The following is an 18,298-nucleotide window of genomic DNA, read 5'->3' as shown; positions in this document are numbered from 1 at the left end:
TCTTACTATTCATCACTGATTGAAGAAAATAAGAACAACCCCAGGTTTCTCTAAAGCACTGTAGCCAGGCTGACAAAAAGCCAGAGCTCTTTTGAGCCAACAATCCCTTTAACGTTAACTAGTAATGACTTCATGAACTTCTTCACAAATAAAATTTTTATCATTAGAGAAAAAATTACCAATAATCATCCCACAGATGTAATATTATCTACAGTTACTCTTAGTACCATTGATGTTAAGTTAGACTCTTTTTCTCCAATTAATCTTTCTGAGTTAACTTCAATAATTACTTCCTCCAAACCATCAACGTATCTATTAGACCCCATTCCTACAAAAAGAAGTCCTGCCATTAATTAATTCTTCGATCTTAAATATGATCAACCTATCTCTAATAATCGGCTATGTACTACAGGCCTTCAAGCTGGCTGTAGTTAAACCTTTACTCAAAAAGCATCTCTAGATCCAGCAGTCTTAGTTAATTATAGGCCAATCTCCAACCTTCCTTTCATATCAAAAATCCTTGAAAGAGTAGTTGTCAAACAGCTAACAGATCATCTGCAGAGGAATGACTTATTTGAAGAGTTTCAGTCAGGTTTCAGAGCTCAGCACAGCACAGAAACAGCTTTAGTGAAGGTTACAAATGATCTTCTTATGGCCTCTGACAGTGGACTCATCTCTGTGCTTGTCCTGCTAGACCTCAGTGCAGCATTCGATACTGTCGACCATAATATCCTATTAGAGCGATTAGAACATGCTGTAGGTATTACAGGTACTGTGCTGCAGTGGTTTGTATCATATCTATCTATGAGGCAACTTTTGTTGTGATATGGCGCTATATAAATAAAATTGAATTGAATAACTACTAGACTACAGAGTACTGTAAACATTTATTTGTGTAATTTAAAGTACCTCATGGGCTAACACACTGAATCAAAACATAGATTTGAGGGAAAATGTACAGCTTTCATACGCATACAATGCCACCTGAAATAACTTTTCAATAAAAGATTTTTTAACTAGCTTTAGTTTTCAGTTTTCAGTTTTATTTGTCATATGCAAGTTAGCACAGGGTCAACATTGCAATGAAATGTGTTTGACGAGCAGCAGTCACTCAGCAGCATGGTACAGTAGAAGAAAATATAATAAAATAAAAATGATAAGAAAATAGAAAAATAGTAAGGAGCAAAATATTAGAAAGACATGGTAAAAGAGAAAAGATGACTAAATATATATGTATCTATAAATATAAATATATGTACACTAGTGATTAAATAAGAAAATCTTGAAAAGAAATATGACGGGAGGGCAGATGGGATATTGCACAGGAATGAGCAGCAGAAAATTACAGTATTGACTTTTAAATATAAATATCAATGACAATAAAGTGGAGTGACCAGTGCAGATTAAACAGAGTACTTGTGAAGCTGCAGGGTAGCTTCTGAGTGCTGTGTTGTGTGTGTTTAAGTGTTGTGGTTGAGGTGTCGTATGGCTTGATGGTAAAAACTGTTTTTGAGTCTTGTAGTCCGAGCAGACAGACTCCTGTAACGTCTGCCAGATGGTAACAAGGAGAACAGCTGATGTGCTGGGTGGCTGTGGTCCTTGATGATGCTGTGTGCTTTACGGAGGCATCGCTGGAGATAAATGTCCTGAATGGCAGGAAGCCTCGTGCCAGTGATGTGCTCTGCTGCCTTCACCACCCTCTGTAGTGATTTACGGCTGCTGGCAGAGCAGCTTCCGTACCAAACTGTGATGCAGCTCGTCAGCAAGCTCTCGATTGCACACCTGTAAAAATTTGAGGTGATGTTGGCATTCATGCTAAACTTCCTCAGCCTCCTCAGGAAGTAAAGCCGCTGGCGAGCTTTCCTGATAGCAGTGTCTGTGTGAAGGGTCCAGGAGAAGTCCTCAGTGATGTTGACTCCAAGGAACTTGAAGCTGCTGACCCTTTTGACCTTGACACCGTTGATGTGGATGGGCTGGTGTTCTCTGACTGGTCGTTTCCGGTAGTCCACTATCATCTCTCTAGTTTTGCTGATGTTGAGAGTCAGGTTATTTTCCAGACACCACTCGTACAGTGCCATCACCTCCTCTCTATAGGCCGTCTCATCATTGCCTGTGATGAGGCCTATGATTGTGTCATCCGCAAACTTGATGATGATGTTGGACACGTGTTTAGCAACACAGTCGTGTGTGAACAGGGAATATAGGAGGGGGCTAAGCACACAAGCCTGTGGCGTACCTGTGTTTAGGATGAGTGATGAGGAGGTGTGCTTACCAACTCTCACCACCTGGGGCCTGTTTGTGAGGAAGTTTAGAATCCATCTGCAGATCGGTGTTCCCAGCCCAAGGTCGACGAGCTTCGTGGCAATTTTTGAGGGGATGATGGTGTGAAATGCCGAGCTGTAGTCGATGAAGAGCATCCTTGCATATGTATTCCCTTTCTCCAGGTGAGTGAGGGTGGTGTGCGTTGCCAGGGCGATGGCATCCTCTGTGGCTCTGTTTGTCCGATAGGCAAACTAAAGAGGGTCCAGTGTGTCAGGGAGGGAGGAGCAGATGTGACCTTTGACCAGCCGCTCCAGGCACTTCATGATGACGGATGTCAGTGCAACAGGATGGTAGTCATTCAGACAGGAGACCACTGATTTTTTGGGAACGGGAATGATGGTGGATGCTTTGAGGGACGTGGGGACCACAGACTGCCTCAGGGAGAGGTTGAAGATGTTGGTGAACACCTCTGCCAGCTCGTCTGCACACACTCTGAGTAGCCGGCCTGGGATGCCGTCTGGTCTTGGAGCTTTGTGAGGATTTACCTTTTTAAAAGTCCATCTCACAGCTTCTGTTTTCAGAGTTAGAGTTGCAGCCTCACTGTCCTCCTGAGGGTAGAGGATCTGCTCTCTGTTGTCTGCGTCAAAACGAGCATAGAAGTTGTTGAGCTCGTCTGTAAGAGATGCAGTGGGCTGAACACTGCCTGTGTTGTCCTTCTTGTAGTCAGTGATGCAGCGCAGTCCATTCCACAGTCGCCTGGTGTCAAAGCTGTGGTAGCTGGACTCCATTTTGTCCCTGTAGTCCTTTCTGGCCTTTTTTATGGACTTTCGGAGGTCGTACCTGGCTGCTTTATATGCATCAGCATCCCCGGAGTTAAAGGCAGAGGTCCGCACTGATCTAAAACAATAAAAGGAACAGGAGGCAAATGTATACACAATTAAGTGTCAATTCCATGTGTATGTAGCAGAAATACAGCTGATCTGTAAGCCTGGACCTGCTTTTTAGCTGAGCCATATGTTTCAGTAACAGTTGAGGTCTTCCTTGAATGAAAGATAAATGTAGGGTGGTATGCACACACAAATTAACTGATCTGCTGTACAAAAACCACTAAATATCCTGCTACATATCATTTTGGAGTGCAATAAGACACCACATGCACGTCTTTGTACCAGATCTCTTGATTCTACAAATGCTGTGTGATCTGCTCTGTGATCTTTGAGCGTGACATCATAATGAAATAGCCACAACCCTGCTTCTTAAAACAATCTGACATAATGTGCTTTAAGTTATGCAAATTCTAGGAAAGCTACAGCATTTTTAAAACTAATACTCCATTACAATAGTAATACTGGAAAAACTGCTGGAAGCTGTGATCATATTCCTGTCCATACCTGACATGAAAACATCCATTCTACCCTGAAAGAAAGTTGTCTTCCCTCACAAATGTGTTGCTGAAGATCCTATGTTAAAAACATAATTTGATGATGAAAAAAGGAAACACTGAAATATTAATTATGTTTCTCTAGGGTTTCACATCTCCTTTCATTTGCACCCCATTCTTGATGACCGTTGTGTACAGTTTCTTTCGTCCTAAACTGTGTAGGTAGTTCTTCAAAATGTCATTTGACCAAAGACAAACGAGGCCCCCTTTCTCTGAAACAACTTCCTCATTATGTGATTCAAGCTGTTGAAAACACATTACAGAATTACAAGAAGTGTTTCACACGATCTGGGTCTGAGGTGATTCCGAGGAGATTGCAAGAACATTATGGAGCCACTAAAAACGCTAAAATAATTTTGTGAGCGTTTTGTGAGCACCTGACATAATTTCACATAATATCATCCAATGATAACATCTATCATCAATCTCAGAGATGATGGCTAGTTTCATAAACACACACACACACGGGACCTCATACGGGTATCCTTCAATTCATACATGGTTATGTTCACATACTCACTGATATATCACAGCAGGGTTGCTGTACAGTGAATTACCAGCAGATGTCAGTATTTCCAAACGAGCTGTTGAACGGGGCTTCGTGTGATCTGCGTTTTGGCGAAGCAATTCGACATATTCACGGGGCTTTATCACAGCATCAGTAGTACTGTAGTTAGTGTAATGACACCCGATTACAGACTACAGCAAAACAAAGCCAAAAAAAAAAAAAAAAAGATCACGTGAACGTTTCCACATTGAAAGGAAAAAAATCTTCGTCGTCACTCGGGAGATCTCGGAGTGCTTTACTACTATTGTTTAGTTCATAAGCCGATTTGGTAAGTCAAACTTTGTTTCATATTTTCTCTCAACGTGTTTATTCATCTCGTATACCTGTTTTTTTTTTTTGTTTTTTTTTAAACTCTCATGAAGCTTTGGGTTTATGTCCAGGCTCAGTGGGCTTTATAAAATAACCTTTTCTTGTATTTTAAGTGATTTCATGTTTGTATGAAAGCTTTACTCACAGGAGTGTTCCCAGATTAATTTATCAAACCTCCGAATCGTGCAAAGTTGTTTTTATTAATAGTTTTGTATATTCGACTGAATCCATGTCATACTGTTGCAGTGCTTAACACATTTATTAGACCAGCTGTCAACAATAAAGCAAAAATATTGTTTTTAAATCTGTGAAAAACTTGTTTAAGACTCTAAGTCAAAGTGAATTCATGTTTTTATACCCATATTTTGGCCTGCACACTGGACCAGTCTGAGAATTCAGAAATTAATCAGACATAAAATTCAATCACGAAAACGATTTTTTTAAATAAAGCTAATAAATTAACTTCTTTAATATTTGTTTCTACTTTTTTTGTCAAATTTGAATGTGAAAATCTTTGGATAACAAAAATAATTGTATTGTATGATTGAAAGTATCATTTTAATTAAGGGGCTTATGCTTGCCAGTAGATGAAATACGTACAGGACACTTTGCAGTGAATGAGTTTCTACCAAATCTAAAAATGTCCACACAGCGTCAGTGAATAGAACTGAACTGAGATGTCCGTTTAAAGTAAAAGAAGGCAAAGCATCATCGTGTTTCCTTGTAAACGTGCAGCTCAAGACCAAATTAGGCTGCAGAATTGTTAGCACGGTGGCACGGTGGTTAGCACTGTTGCCGCACAGCAAGAAGGTCCTGAGTTCAATTCCAACATCAGGCCGGGGTCTTGTTTGCGTGGGTTCCCTCCGGGTACTCCGACTTCCTCCCACCGTCCAAAGACATGCAGCTTGTGGGGATAGGTTAATTGGATAATCCAAATTGTCACTAGGCGTGAATGTGCGAGTGAATGTGAGTGCGAATGGTTGTCTGTCCCTGTGTGTTGGCCCTGCGACAGACTGGCAACCTGTCCAGGGTGTACCCTGCCTCTCGCCCTATGACAGCTGAGATAGGCTCCCGCGACCCTGTAAAGGATAAGCGGAAGTGAATGGATGGATGGATGGCATTGTCCCCTGTAGTGATAGCACTAATCTAATGTATTTGGAAAAAAATCATAATATCAGAAGACTTAACATCTTTTTTCTAATTCATAAAGAAGTTAATAGTTGTGTGTCTCTGTCATGGTTAGTCTATATCAATACAAAAACATCAATGCAAAAAAGTCTACTTAGACATCAAAACATGAAAAAAAAGGTTTGCCTGGGCCATGAAATGCCACCAATGGACTGCTGAATAATGGAAGGTGTTATGGACTGATGAATCAAAATGTGAAATCTTTGGTTCATAATGCAGGATTTTTGCACACTGTTGATTAGGTAAAACGTTGGTTCCTTACTTTGTGGCATCAAATGTCAAACATTAAGGAGGAAGCATGGTTTGGGTGTTTTTCTTGGATACAGGTGACTTTTACAGAGTGAGAGACATCCTGAACCAAAATGGCTACCATAGCATTCTGCAGTGGCCTCTGGTATGCACCTAGTTGGTCAGGGGTTCATCCTACAGCAAGATAATGACCCAAAACACGAGTCCAGGCTATTACAGATCTATCTTAGGAAAAAAGAACAAGAAGGCAAGCTTGACAACATGGAGTGGCCAGCACAGTCTCCAGACTTAAACCACATCGAGCTGGTTTGGAATGAACTGGACGGAAGAGTGGAAGCAAAGAAACCCAGAAGAGCCACACATTTATGCAACAGTTAGGAAGACATTTCTGAAGAATATTTGGCTTCTGATGTAGAAAGAAGGGCACGAACACATTTAACTGTTATATCTGTTAAAGGCAGCTGCTTTGATGAGTCAGAAGATTAGAAAATGTTTGTTTATAAATAGATTCTATGATTTATTTTTTAACTTAAAAAGTTGTTTATTTGTTCTGTGCTTTAATTCAGAGAACAATGAGAAACTGAAGTGTCAGAGTTTCAATAAAAAACTGGAAGAACTGGTAAGTTCTCATACTTGACCAGTATTGAAAAATTACAATTACATTCATTGACTGTTTCCTTTTATATCCAGAATGCATGTTGTGCAAAACTGTAATCTTTGGTCATTTAAACATTTACAGCACTATGGAGAAGCACTTGAACATCAAAGATTTAAACAAGGTGACGTAACATGAAAGTATCTTCTATAATATGGTCTTTGGTGTGTGGTCTAACTTACTGTTGTGATTAGCACTTCATAAAAATGTGAATTCATAATATATGTGTATCATGTGTATATTTGTCTATGTAAGATATCATTTGATGATCTTTTTAGGGAAATACAATCTTTATATTTAACTCACCTTAGACATAACGTCAGTAGGCTGGCCAGCTGCCAGTGCTTTGGTCAAAGGCAAGGTGACAGAAAATTTGACCTAGCATGAGGCACAGTGTTTACTCACCAAGAAGTGAGTGCTGAACGAAAATCTGAGACCAAGTCCTCCAAAACCCTCCAAGTTTGTCTATTTTTTGTTCATTTCTCTTCACACAGGTGTTTAATGATCCCATCCATGGCCACATCGAGTTACATCCACTACTTGTCAAGATCATAGACACACCTCAGTTTCAGAGACTACGAAACATAAAGCAGCTTGGGGGCGGTTATTTCGTTTTTCCAGGAGCATCGCACAACCGCTTTGAACACTCAATAGGGTATGTCCACTTGTTTACAGTCAGATACACTAGTAATGCTTTTCTTTCAGTGCTGCATGATGAAGTGTGTGTGTGTGTGTGTGTGTGTGTGTGTGGTTTTTGGTGATACAGGGTGGGGCACTTAGCAGGAGAACTTGCAAAAACTCTGAAGCTGAAACAGCCAGAACTCGACATCAGTGAACGAGACGTCCTTTGTGTGCAAATTGCAGGCCTCTGTCATGACCTGGGTAAGTGCTGCACGTCTTTCACTCTAATAGCATCAAGTTTATAATACTAGCCAGTGTAAAATAAAACATGCTTGGTAAAATGAAAAAGGCAAATGGTCAGTGTGTGTGTGTGTGTGTGTGTGTGTGTGTGTGTGTGTGTGTGTGTGTGTGTGTGTGTGTGTGTGTGTGTGTGTGTGTGAACTATAACAGGAGGCTTTAATTATTATTTTATTTTTTTTACATTTGTTTCTCCATGAAGGACATGGACCTTTTTCCCATCTTTTTGATGGAATGTTCAACCCCGAAGCAGACCCAGAACATAAAGACTGGAAGGTACGTGAAAATATTTTTTTTTTCTCTACTGTGAGACGCGACATAATGGCCACCCACAAAAATCAAATATATTTGAAAACACTGTCAGATGCCATCTTGAGGAAATAAAGTACACATGGCACTAAATGATAGAAACAACACAGTGTTAACAATTATCAGCACAAACAAACAAACATCATTTTCTGCTAGAAGAAGCCATACCACTGTTATGTCCACGCTCATCATGTCTGACTCATAAAAGTTGAGAACCTCTGGTTAAAACTGGAATACTGACACTAATTACCTCTATTAAGAGATGGTCATGTGCTCAAATTTGATTCTGTATGTTGTATCTGATCATTTTAAACTTTCAACCATTTGAATTCTGTTCTTAATATAAACAATAATAATGTATCTCTTGCAGCATGAGGATGCCTCTTTAGAGATGTTTGATCATCTGGTGGTGGCGAATAGTCTGGCACAAGAGATGGAGCGTTATGGACTGATACTCCCACCTGACCTGACATTTATCAAGGAGATGATTAAACCTCTAAAGATTGATGACGCTGAGGTACTGGCCAGTTACTGTCTGAATATTATGAAACCATTCGTTATCATCGCTGTCACGAACGTCAATTCTGGTGTCGTCTCCACAGTGGCCGTATGAAGGTCGAGATAAGAATAAATCCTTCCTCTATGAAATTGTGTCAAACAAGCAAAATGGGATTGATGTGGACAAATTCGACTACTTTGCCAGGTGGGACTTGTGTTGATGACAAACTCAGTATTTCTATCTACAGCAAGTCTTAAAGGTGTTTTGGAGGGTTTACCATAATAAATGTAATTAAATTGATGTAATTCCTCACTCGTATCTCAGGGACTGCCACCACCTGGGCATCCGGAACAACTTTGACCATCAACGCTTCATCATGTTTGCCAGGGTGTGTGATGTGAATGGGAGGAAGCACATTTGCTCTAGAGACAAGGTGTGGATCCCTGCTTTTTATCAGTTTTTAATGAGTAATTCATTATCTGATTGGCTGTGACTAAACTATAGGCGATGGTCTCAACAGGAAGTGGCAAACCTGTATGACATGTTCCACACAAGGAACTCTCTCCACAGAAGAGCCTACCAGCACAGAGTGACCAAGAGTGTAGAAATTATGTAAGTACCAACTGTGTAATTCTATTGTAAGACAACATTTATTTTATCTACAGAGTTCCCATAAAGTCATATACTGGGTCTTTTTTTTTTTATCCAGGATCAAAGACGCCCTCTTGAAAGCAGATCAGTACATCCTGACTAAAGGTTCAGGAGGGACAACGTTCTGTCTCTCCAAAGCTAAAACTGACATGGAAGCCTACACAAAGCTGACAGGTAGTGGAAAACATGCTCTACATATTTCATTTTATATTTCATATATTTTATATACCGTATTTATATATATTATTTTATATATTTCATATATATTTTATATATATTTCATTTTCTATTCAGAAACTATTAAAGAAGGTGGCTAATATGTATGTAAATGAATTAACAACATCTGTTTAAAATACCAATGATTATTTTCATGTTGGTTTGAAATTGAAAAAAAAAATCTCACACTGCAGTTTATTGCAACTTACTGCAACTTCTGCATTTGTGGGTTTTTTTTTTTCACACTTTGGAGATGCACAGCATGGAAAAAAAAAACTGTTGACTGGCGTGTCTATTACAGGATTTGCCATGATGTCAGGTTGATTCTTCAGTATGACGGATACGTCTCTACTAGTTTATAGTAAACTGTAAATTTATTTATTTAATACTGCAGTATTACTAATGCTTTGCTTGCTTTATCGCTTGCTTATTTTGTTTTGTTTATTAATGTTAATCAATTTTTTGTGTGTCTTTCTTTATATGACATTACTGATGAACTTGTGAATGTTTCTTTGGTTTACTTGAATTGACCTGATCTTAACTTTATTTGTCTGTTTACTCTGCAGATCAAATGATTGAAAGAATACTCCACCCTTGTTCTTGTTCAAATGAATTCACTCCCTCTCCTCTGGAGGAAGCAAGGATGATTCTGCAGAGGATCATGTCTCGAGACCTGTACCAGTTTATGGGTGAAACCAAGGTGTGCAATCAGGGATGGACTGGGAAAAAAAAATTGGCCCAGGCTTTTTTGGCCCACTTACTTCTGCATATCACCTTTAAAAACTATTTATCTTGCTTTGTTATCGTTTAGTATCATTTTTTTCAGCAAAACCTCATATTTCTGAATTTACAGTTAGTTTTTCATTTTGACACAATTACTCAATAATTGATCTAAAATCAGACAAAAAACATAAGATCTGAGTAGAAAAGGTTATATTTTTTACTGTAACAACCACAAACATGTTTAACAGATCATAACTTGAAATGTAAATATAAATTGTAAATTTATAAACAAACGACAGTTATTGCAAATAGTTATTTGCAACTATTTGCAGCCATGGGATTCTTTTATGGCCATTTCAAACTATTTACAGAACAATCTGGTGTTCTGCATCAAATAAGATGCCATACAAATTATTTGTGCCACTCCAAAAAATATTTTTTGTCCACTATAAGACAGAAGACATCATCTCAAACCTGATACCTGCTGGCCTGACTGCACGAGGTGTATCACTCATCCCATTTTCCACCTAGAGACAACATTTACACTGTAATCTGTCTCTGGTGACTTTTTAGCTGCAACTGTGACATTCACCAGTCGCCTCATTGTTCTGACACACACACACAAAAAAACTAGCAACTACACACTAACTACACACTCCAAACACATTAAATGTCACAAATCTCACATCTCAAAACTCTCACTCTCTCTCACTCCCGTCACTCTAAAAAAATTACCCTTCTTCCTAAACAACAAATGCCCCATGTTGCCATATGATTTTTTGATTGGTTGACATGGTACATTTTTCCACCAATAGGAAAGGGGTGTTTTTTATTTTATATTTGTTTGGTCATAAGCAGAGAGTGCTTGCTAGCGCTGTCCTTAGATGTAAATTTGACAATAGCATTCAGGAAAAAAAAAAATGCGAACATTTTTTATCATGGCTCTGGTTTTACGTGTTCTTGTCAACACAATTTAAAAATTGGTATATAGTCTGAATACCTCACTTTAAACACAAAAATGGACACTGAGGCTTGTCTTGGGTTCACATGACATCTTGTTGCTATGTCATCTTAAATTGGTCATGTTACCATGGTTTACTAGTTTTCTTTCTCAGCCAATCAGCAGCACTTGTGCAATTGTTTCGCCCCCATCGCTCCAGGTAAGCTGTAGACAGCTTCAACTGTCTGTGTGTTTACAAATAGTAATGTGTCCGTGCAGCATTTTCTTTTTAGTAACGGTAACAGCATTCTAACAGTAGAAATAGTAATGAGTTAGATTACTAGTTACTGAAAAATGCTGTTATTCTCATCACTGCTCTTCTCTTCCCCACCTCTTCACAGCTGGGGCAGCAGCTAACATGGTGGTTAGTTTGACACATTTTGCTGCATCTGTTAGTTTATTTTTATTGTTTTCAGGTGTGGACCAAAACAACTGCACCAAGACCCTGTGGCCCCATCAGATGATCTCATGACTCATTGAGTGACACCACTGACCAGTCAGTTGGTGGCATGAGGTCTGACCACATCACATTTTAGTACCTGCTCAGATCGCTTTGAACTCTGACTGAGCAGGCGCTGTTTTAGTACCTGGTACAAGGTACTATGACCTAATAGAAAACCCTGAAAACTGTGGCGAGTAGATCCAATTAGGTACTAATAAAAAGGGGCTTTTGGAGAAGGTTCGTTTATGGTATGAACATAATTCAAACTCGATCCCAACAGACTACCAGGTGTACATTGAGAGTTTGAACTAAAAAGCTTCTGTAAGATTTACATTAGAAAAAAGGCAGGAAATTACTGTAGATGTGTAAAGGCCTGTACAGGCTAGTATCTAGCCGTAAAATAAATGGAAATTGTCCTCCGGGAACTGCCTGCATACTCCCACCACATCAGGACTGATATTGTCATGCACCAGGAGGAATCCAGGACCCAATGCACCAGCATAGGGTCTGTAAGCGTGGGACTTCAACCCAAGATCTGTTGCATAACCTGTAGAGGTTTGTGTGTCTCTCCATGGATATGGCTCCCCAGACCATCACTTATAAAACCTCAAACTGGTCATGCTAAACAATGTTACAGGCAGCATCACATTTTCCATGGCTTCTCCAGACCCTTTCACAGCTGTCCAATGTGAGCCTTTCTTATGTGTTCAGCTCTCATCTGTGAAAAGTGCAGAGTTCCAGTGGTAGACTTGTCATTTCTGGTATTTAATGGCAAATGCGTGGCGCAAAAGAGCAGATACTGCTCTGGACAGGACCTTCTATGGCACTTTCCTGCTCTCCTAGAGTTACTGCTGTTAATGCCCTGGATTCTCCTCCATTCTCTTGAGACTGTACTGGGAGACACAGAAGAACATCTTGCAGTGGCTTGTATTAATGTGCCATTCTGGAAGATTTGGACAGCCTCTGTAGGGAACATGTATTGCATCAGTCTTCCAGTAGTGACACTGACCCTTGCCAAAAGCAAAACTAGCCAAAAGCAGTGAGCCAGCCTGACGCAGGGCTTATGCAGGGAGACAGACAACCATACCCACCTGCGGGCAATTTAGATTCCCCACTTAACCTAACCCCACTACTTACATGTCATTGGACTGTGGGAGGAAGCTGGAGTACCTGGAGAAAACCTCCAAAAGAACATTAAACTCCACACAGAAAGGTCCTGGCCAGATGCGAAGTTGAACTCAGGACCTTCTTGGTGTGAGGGAACAGTGCTAATCACCACGCCACTGTACTGCCCGATGTTCTCAATATTTGAGACAGAGTTAAACTGAATTCATCGTAGCTGATCTTGATACCATTTTGAAACCATTTAAATCCTAAGTGAGTCATTCATAGTCACCTACATAATAGCTTATTAGCTCAGTTTAACCTCCATTTTATTTTATTGCTGTAAAAAATAAAGTTGATTACAATATTTGTGGTGTGTGAGTGCGCTAAAAAAGAGAGATGATGTGACTCTTCTCTCCCTTTCTCAGCTCAAGAAAGAAGACCAAGAGGAAATAAAAGTAAGAGTGAAAAGTGATCATAAAAAGAGATCAGCAAAACAATGATAACACAATGACAGCACATGTTCTTTCCTCCATCTGTCAGAAGATGAAGGACAGCTTGGAAAATGAACTGGTTAAAGTCATTCCAAAAGACAACTTTGAAATTATAGTGAGTTTTTATTCTAATTATACTCACTAATTTCTTGGCTTTTGTTTTGTTGTTTTAGCTAAATTGTGTTGCCAACATCCACTGAGTCATAATGTACATGTGAACATCAACACAGGCTGGTCTGTCACACTCTTCTTGTAGGTTGTCACTTTGGACTATGGGATGAAAAACAAGGACCCCATCAATACCACATATTTCTACACTAAGGCTAACCCTACTGAAGCATTCAAGATTTCCAGAGAACAGGTCAGAACTACTGCATGTCTTTGCATGAGCTGTGTGTTCTTTCTGTAGATGTCTCTGTAAAACAGCTTTTATGTTACTGTCCGTGTTGTCAGGTGTCCAAGCTTCTCCCAGTGTGCTTTGCTGAGAAGATCCTCAGAGTTTACTGTAAGAACTCAGCGAGTCTGAGAGATGCTAAGTTCTGCTTTCAAAGCTGGTGTCACAAAAATGACTTCCTAACTGAGGTAACACTTTATTCTGTTCAATGGCAGTGACAGGCATTACCATGTTACAAGCAATGTGATGAGAACATAAAGAAGAAAGCTGCAGTTAAACCTGCGTATCCTGTCAGAGCCTCGAGTTAGCATTACACTTTTGACCTTTTGGTTGTACTAATGAACTTGTCTGTGTCCTTTTATATCTACAGGATCGAGACAGAGCAACTCCATGAAATGAAGATGGGAAACACTGAGAAATTAGGGGTTTTTTTGTGTTACTGCAGAGATTTAAAAACAGGTAAATCGACAAACTAAAGTAGTTTGATGATTAAACTATTTATCACACATTTTCACAATAATCAGACTATATAGCTCAACTTGGCTCAATGGTTTGGATAAAGGCTACTGCTATGATTTGAAAAATCATTATTTATTATATAACATGACATGGTCTCTACATGACAATTTACCAAAGGATAACAGAATCTTTCTGCTGTTTCCTCTTTAGATTTGTTTACTGCTGGTTTCTGGTCCATTCAAAATAAAGTTACTTTTCTCTTTGTTGTGTATTATTTTAAAGTAACGGTTTTTGGAACATAAGAGGGAACTATGATACAGATACTATATTCTTAAAAATTGCATAGATTTCACGATTTTGACTGTGTAATTATTGCTGGGGATTTTAACATTCATGTGGACAACCCTCAGGACAAAGGGACTAAAGACCTGAGTAACACTCTGGGCAACTTTGGGCTGACTCAGTATGTAACAGAGGCCACACATAATAGAGGACACACTCTTGACCTACTGATCTCCAAAGGCCTGAGCATTTCAAAGGTTACTGTGTCTGATGTGGGCCTGTCTGATCATTACTGTGTTTTCTTTGAAAGTAAAATCTCAGCCCACACAAATTTATCAACAACAGTGTATAACTGAACACAGTAGTGCAATTTTTAACCAGGTCTTCCCATTAACACCTGACCTGCCCAGAGGGTCAGTCAATGAGCTCGTCAATAGCTTCAATGCTAACATGTTAAATGTAATGGACACTATTGCTCCCATTAAGGTGAAGGTTATCTCTGGAAGGAAAAAGTCTCCATGGAGAAACTCCACAAACAGCAAACCTCCACAAAAATGAAAAAAGAGAGTGTAGGAAAGCTGAGCGCAGATGGAGAAAAACAAACCTCCAGGTTCATTATGACATTTATAAAGAGAAACTTCACAATTATAATTTACAACTGAGGAATGCAAGGAGGTCCTACTTCTCTGACATCATCACTAAAAACAGCCATAATGCTCGGGTCTTATTTTCTACAGTTGACAGGCTAACAAACCCTCCTGTGTCAGTGGCAGCTGAACTTCATTCGACCATGGCCTGCAATGACTTTGCCAAATTCTTCACTGAAAAAATCCAAAAAATTAGACAAGCAATTGGTACATCAACAGCAGATCCAGGATATGTACTGTGTCCACCAAAAAACTGTTTAAACACCATGAAACAGTTTCAACCTATTAACAGCAAAGACCTGGAGGACATCTTAGGTAAACTGAACTCCTCCTCCTGCTGTTTAGATGTCCTGCCAACAAGTTTTTTCAAAAAGGTCTCAAAGACTTTAGAGTCAGACCTGTTACAGATCGTCAACTTTTCTTTATTATCAGGTGTGTTTCCAGAATCACTAAAAACTGCTGTAATCAAACCTATACTGAAAAAGGACAATCTTGACAAGACACAAATGAACAACTACAGGCCGATCTCAAATCTCCCATTTTTAAGTAAGATCATTGAAAAAGCAGTTTCTCAACAGCTCAATTACTTCTTAAAACAGAATAACTGCTACGATGCCTTCCAGTCAGGTTTTAGACAGAACCACAACACTGAAACCGCTCTGACCAAAGTGTTTAATGACATATGTCTGAATACAGACAGTGGAAAAATGTCAGTCCTAGTTTTACTGGATCTCAGTGCAGCATTTGATACAGTTGACCATAACATATTACTCAAACGACTGGAGAACTGGACAGGTCTTTCAGGAACTGTACTAAACTGGTTCAAAACATACGTAGAAAACAGGAAATACTTTGTATCAATAGGTAACTTCACATCTGAGCAGACAATCATCACATGTGGAGTTCCCCAAGGTTCCATCTTGGGACCCCTTCTGTTTAACATCTACATGCTCCCACTGGCACAGATTATAAACAACAACAAAATAAACTATCACAGCTATGCAGATGACACACAAATATATATCACAATGTCACCAGGAGACCGAGGCCCTGTACAGGCTCTTGGTAAATGCATTGAGGAAATCAATGACTAGCTGTGCCACAATTTTCTCCAGCTAAACAAAAACAAAACTGAGGTAATAGTCTTTGGCGCCAAAGAAAAACGATTACAGGTCACCAGAGAACTTCAATCTATACATCTAAAAACCACAAACCAGGCGAGAAATTTGGGTGTAGTGATGGATGCAGACCTAAACTTAGAAAAACACATTAAGACAATAACAAAGTCAGCTTACTATCACCTCAAGAATATATCAAGGATAAAAGATCTGATGTCTCAACAGGACCTGGAAAAACTAGTCCATGCATTCATCTTTAGTAGGCTTGATTACTGTAACAGCATCTTTACAGGTCTACCTAAAAAATCAGTCAGACAACTACAGCTCATTCAGAACTCTGCTGCTCGAGTCCTCACTAAGACCAAAAAAGTGGACCACATCAGTCCAGCTCTGAGGTTCTTACACTGGCTGCCTGTCCGTCAGAGGATAGACTTTAAAGTTCTGATGCTGGCCTATAAAGCTCTGAATGGTTTAGGACCAAAATACATCAATGACCTCCTGACCCAGTATGAACCATCCAGATCCCTCAGGTCATCTGGATCCGGTCTTTTATCAGTTCCCAGAGTCAGAACCAGACACGGAGAAGCTGCATTCAGCTTTTATGCTCCTTATATCTGGAACAAACTCCCAGAAAGCCTCAGATCAGCTGAAACACTCAGTTTATTTAAATCCAGGTTGAAGACTCACCTGTTCTCAGCTGCATTTGAATAAAGCACCAAATCCACACTTTAAGCTTAAATTTCAAAACTTACATTTAACTACTGATTTTATCTACTGTTCTGATTTTATCTGTTTTGATTTTATATACTGTTTTGTTTGTTTGTTTATTAGTTAGTTAGGTTATTTGCTTGTTTTAATCAATTTTAAATCATGCTTTTTATTTGTTCTTGTTTCTAATGTCTCTGTAAAGCACTTTGAATCACCTTGTTGTTGAATTGTGCTTTACAAATAAACTTGCCTTGCCTTGCCTTGCTACTCATCCCTGCTGGTTAGTGTTGGAAAAAAACATCTAGAATGCAAAACCTAATGGAGCCGGGTAGCACGAGCTCTCATTATGAAACTGACTTAACAGACATTTATAGCAATTTACATTGTATGTGATTTTTCAGTGGTCCATAGTGGTGCTCTTGGAGGAGTGGAGTTTAGGTAATAATTATTATTGTTCAGAGAGATCAAGTCCATTTGCCGTTAGCCCTTTTGCCACAGCTGAGGTTTAGAGACACCAGAAACCTTTGTAAACTTTGTAGGAAATGAAAGATTACAACTGTGTTGAAGAGAGGCTGCACAGTGTCACAGGACAGCCACAAAAGCTTTTGGCACACTTGAGATGGTTGTGCTCCAACTTACGAGCAAACCAGGTGCACTGCAGTCACAAAGTTGAGAAGAATCTTTATAACACATATATCAGACCACATGTAACATGTTTTTGTTGTAAAATTTCAATATTCCTGTGTTTTGTGGCTGGTGTGCACTTACAAGATCTTGGCCAGAGCTAGTGAATGCCAGGTGCTGTATCAGTAAAGTGTGTGGTGCTGATATTATATGGAAAATCAAAAACTGCTACAACCATCAGTGTCTCGGTGTCATCCAGGTGAGTAAATCCCAAAAAGTTCATTCTGTTCATCTAGCATATACAGGGAGTGCAGAATTATTAGGCAAATGAGTATTTTGTCCACATCATCCTCTTCATGCATGTTGTCTTACTCCAAGCTGTATAGGCTCGAAAGCCTACTACCAATTAAGCATATTAGGTGATGTGAATCTCTGTAATGAGAAGGGGTGTGGTCTAATGACATCAACACCCTATATCAGGTGTGCATAATTATTAGGCAACGTCCTTTGGCAAAATGGGTCAAAAGAAGGACTTGACAGGCTCAGAAAAGTCAAAAATAGTGAGATATCTTGCAGAGGGATGCAGCAGTCTCAAAATTGCAAAGCTTCTGAAGTGTGATCATCGAACAATCAAGTGTTTCATTTAAAATAGTCAACAGGGTCGCAAGAAGCGTGTGGAAAAACCAAGGCGCAAAATAACTGCCCATGAACTGAGAAAAGTCAAGCGTGCAGCTGCCAAGATGCAACTTGCCACCAGTTTGGCCATATTTCAGAGCTGCAACATCACTGGAGTGCCCAAAAGCACAAGGTGTGTAATACTCAGAGACATGGCCAAGGTAAGAAAGGCTGAAAGACGACCACCACTGAACAAGACACACAAGCTGAAACGTCAAGACTGGGCCAAGAAATATCTCGAGACTGATTTTTCTAAGGTTTTATGGACTGATGAAATGGGAGTGAGTCTTGATGGGCCAGATGGATGGGCCCGTGGCTGGATTGGTAAAGGGCACAGAGCTCCAGTCCGACTCAGACGCCAGC

General features: G+C 39.6%; 1 protein-coding gene across 1 annotated transcript; it reads left to right on the top strand.

Moving 5' to 3' along the window:
* Nucleotides 1-6,583: 6,583 nt before the first annotated feature.
* LOC146550974 (deoxynucleoside triphosphate triphosphohydrolase SAMHD1-like) lies at nucleotides 6,584-13,963 on the top strand. The gene is made up of 16 exons (XM_085259433.1): nucleotides 6,584-6,636; nucleotides 6,757-6,796; nucleotides 7,167-7,327; nucleotides 7,439-7,554; nucleotides 7,793-7,866; nucleotides 8,270-8,416; nucleotides 8,502-8,602; nucleotides 8,723-8,831; nucleotides 8,919-9,010; nucleotides 9,108-9,223; nucleotides 9,832-9,965; nucleotides 12,963-12,992; nucleotides 13,078-13,143; nucleotides 13,285-13,389; nucleotides 13,482-13,610; nucleotides 13,793-13,963. Exons 2-16 carry the CDS (start codon nucleotides 6,761-6,763, stop codon nucleotides 13,814-13,816), a joined length of 1,440 nt encoding a protein of 479 aa, XP_085115559.1. The 5' UTR covers nucleotides 6,584-6,636; nucleotides 6,757-6,760; the 3' UTR covers nucleotides 13,817-13,963.
* Nucleotides 13,964-18,298: the final 4,335 nt, after the last annotated feature.

This window comes from Mchenga conophoros, linkage group LG20 (assembly GCF_057382185.1).
Source record: "Mchenga conophoros isolate Kocher_MC1m ecotype Shallow Benthic linkage group LG20, M_conophoros_male_GT1.1, whole genome shotgun sequence".
Classification (NCBI taxonomy): domain Eukaryota; kingdom Metazoa; phylum Chordata; class Actinopteri; order Cichliformes; family Cichlidae; genus Mchenga; species Mchenga conophoros.
The sequence above is the reverse complement of the archived record's forward strand: the minus strand, read 5'-3'. Positions and strand labels throughout refer to the sequence as shown.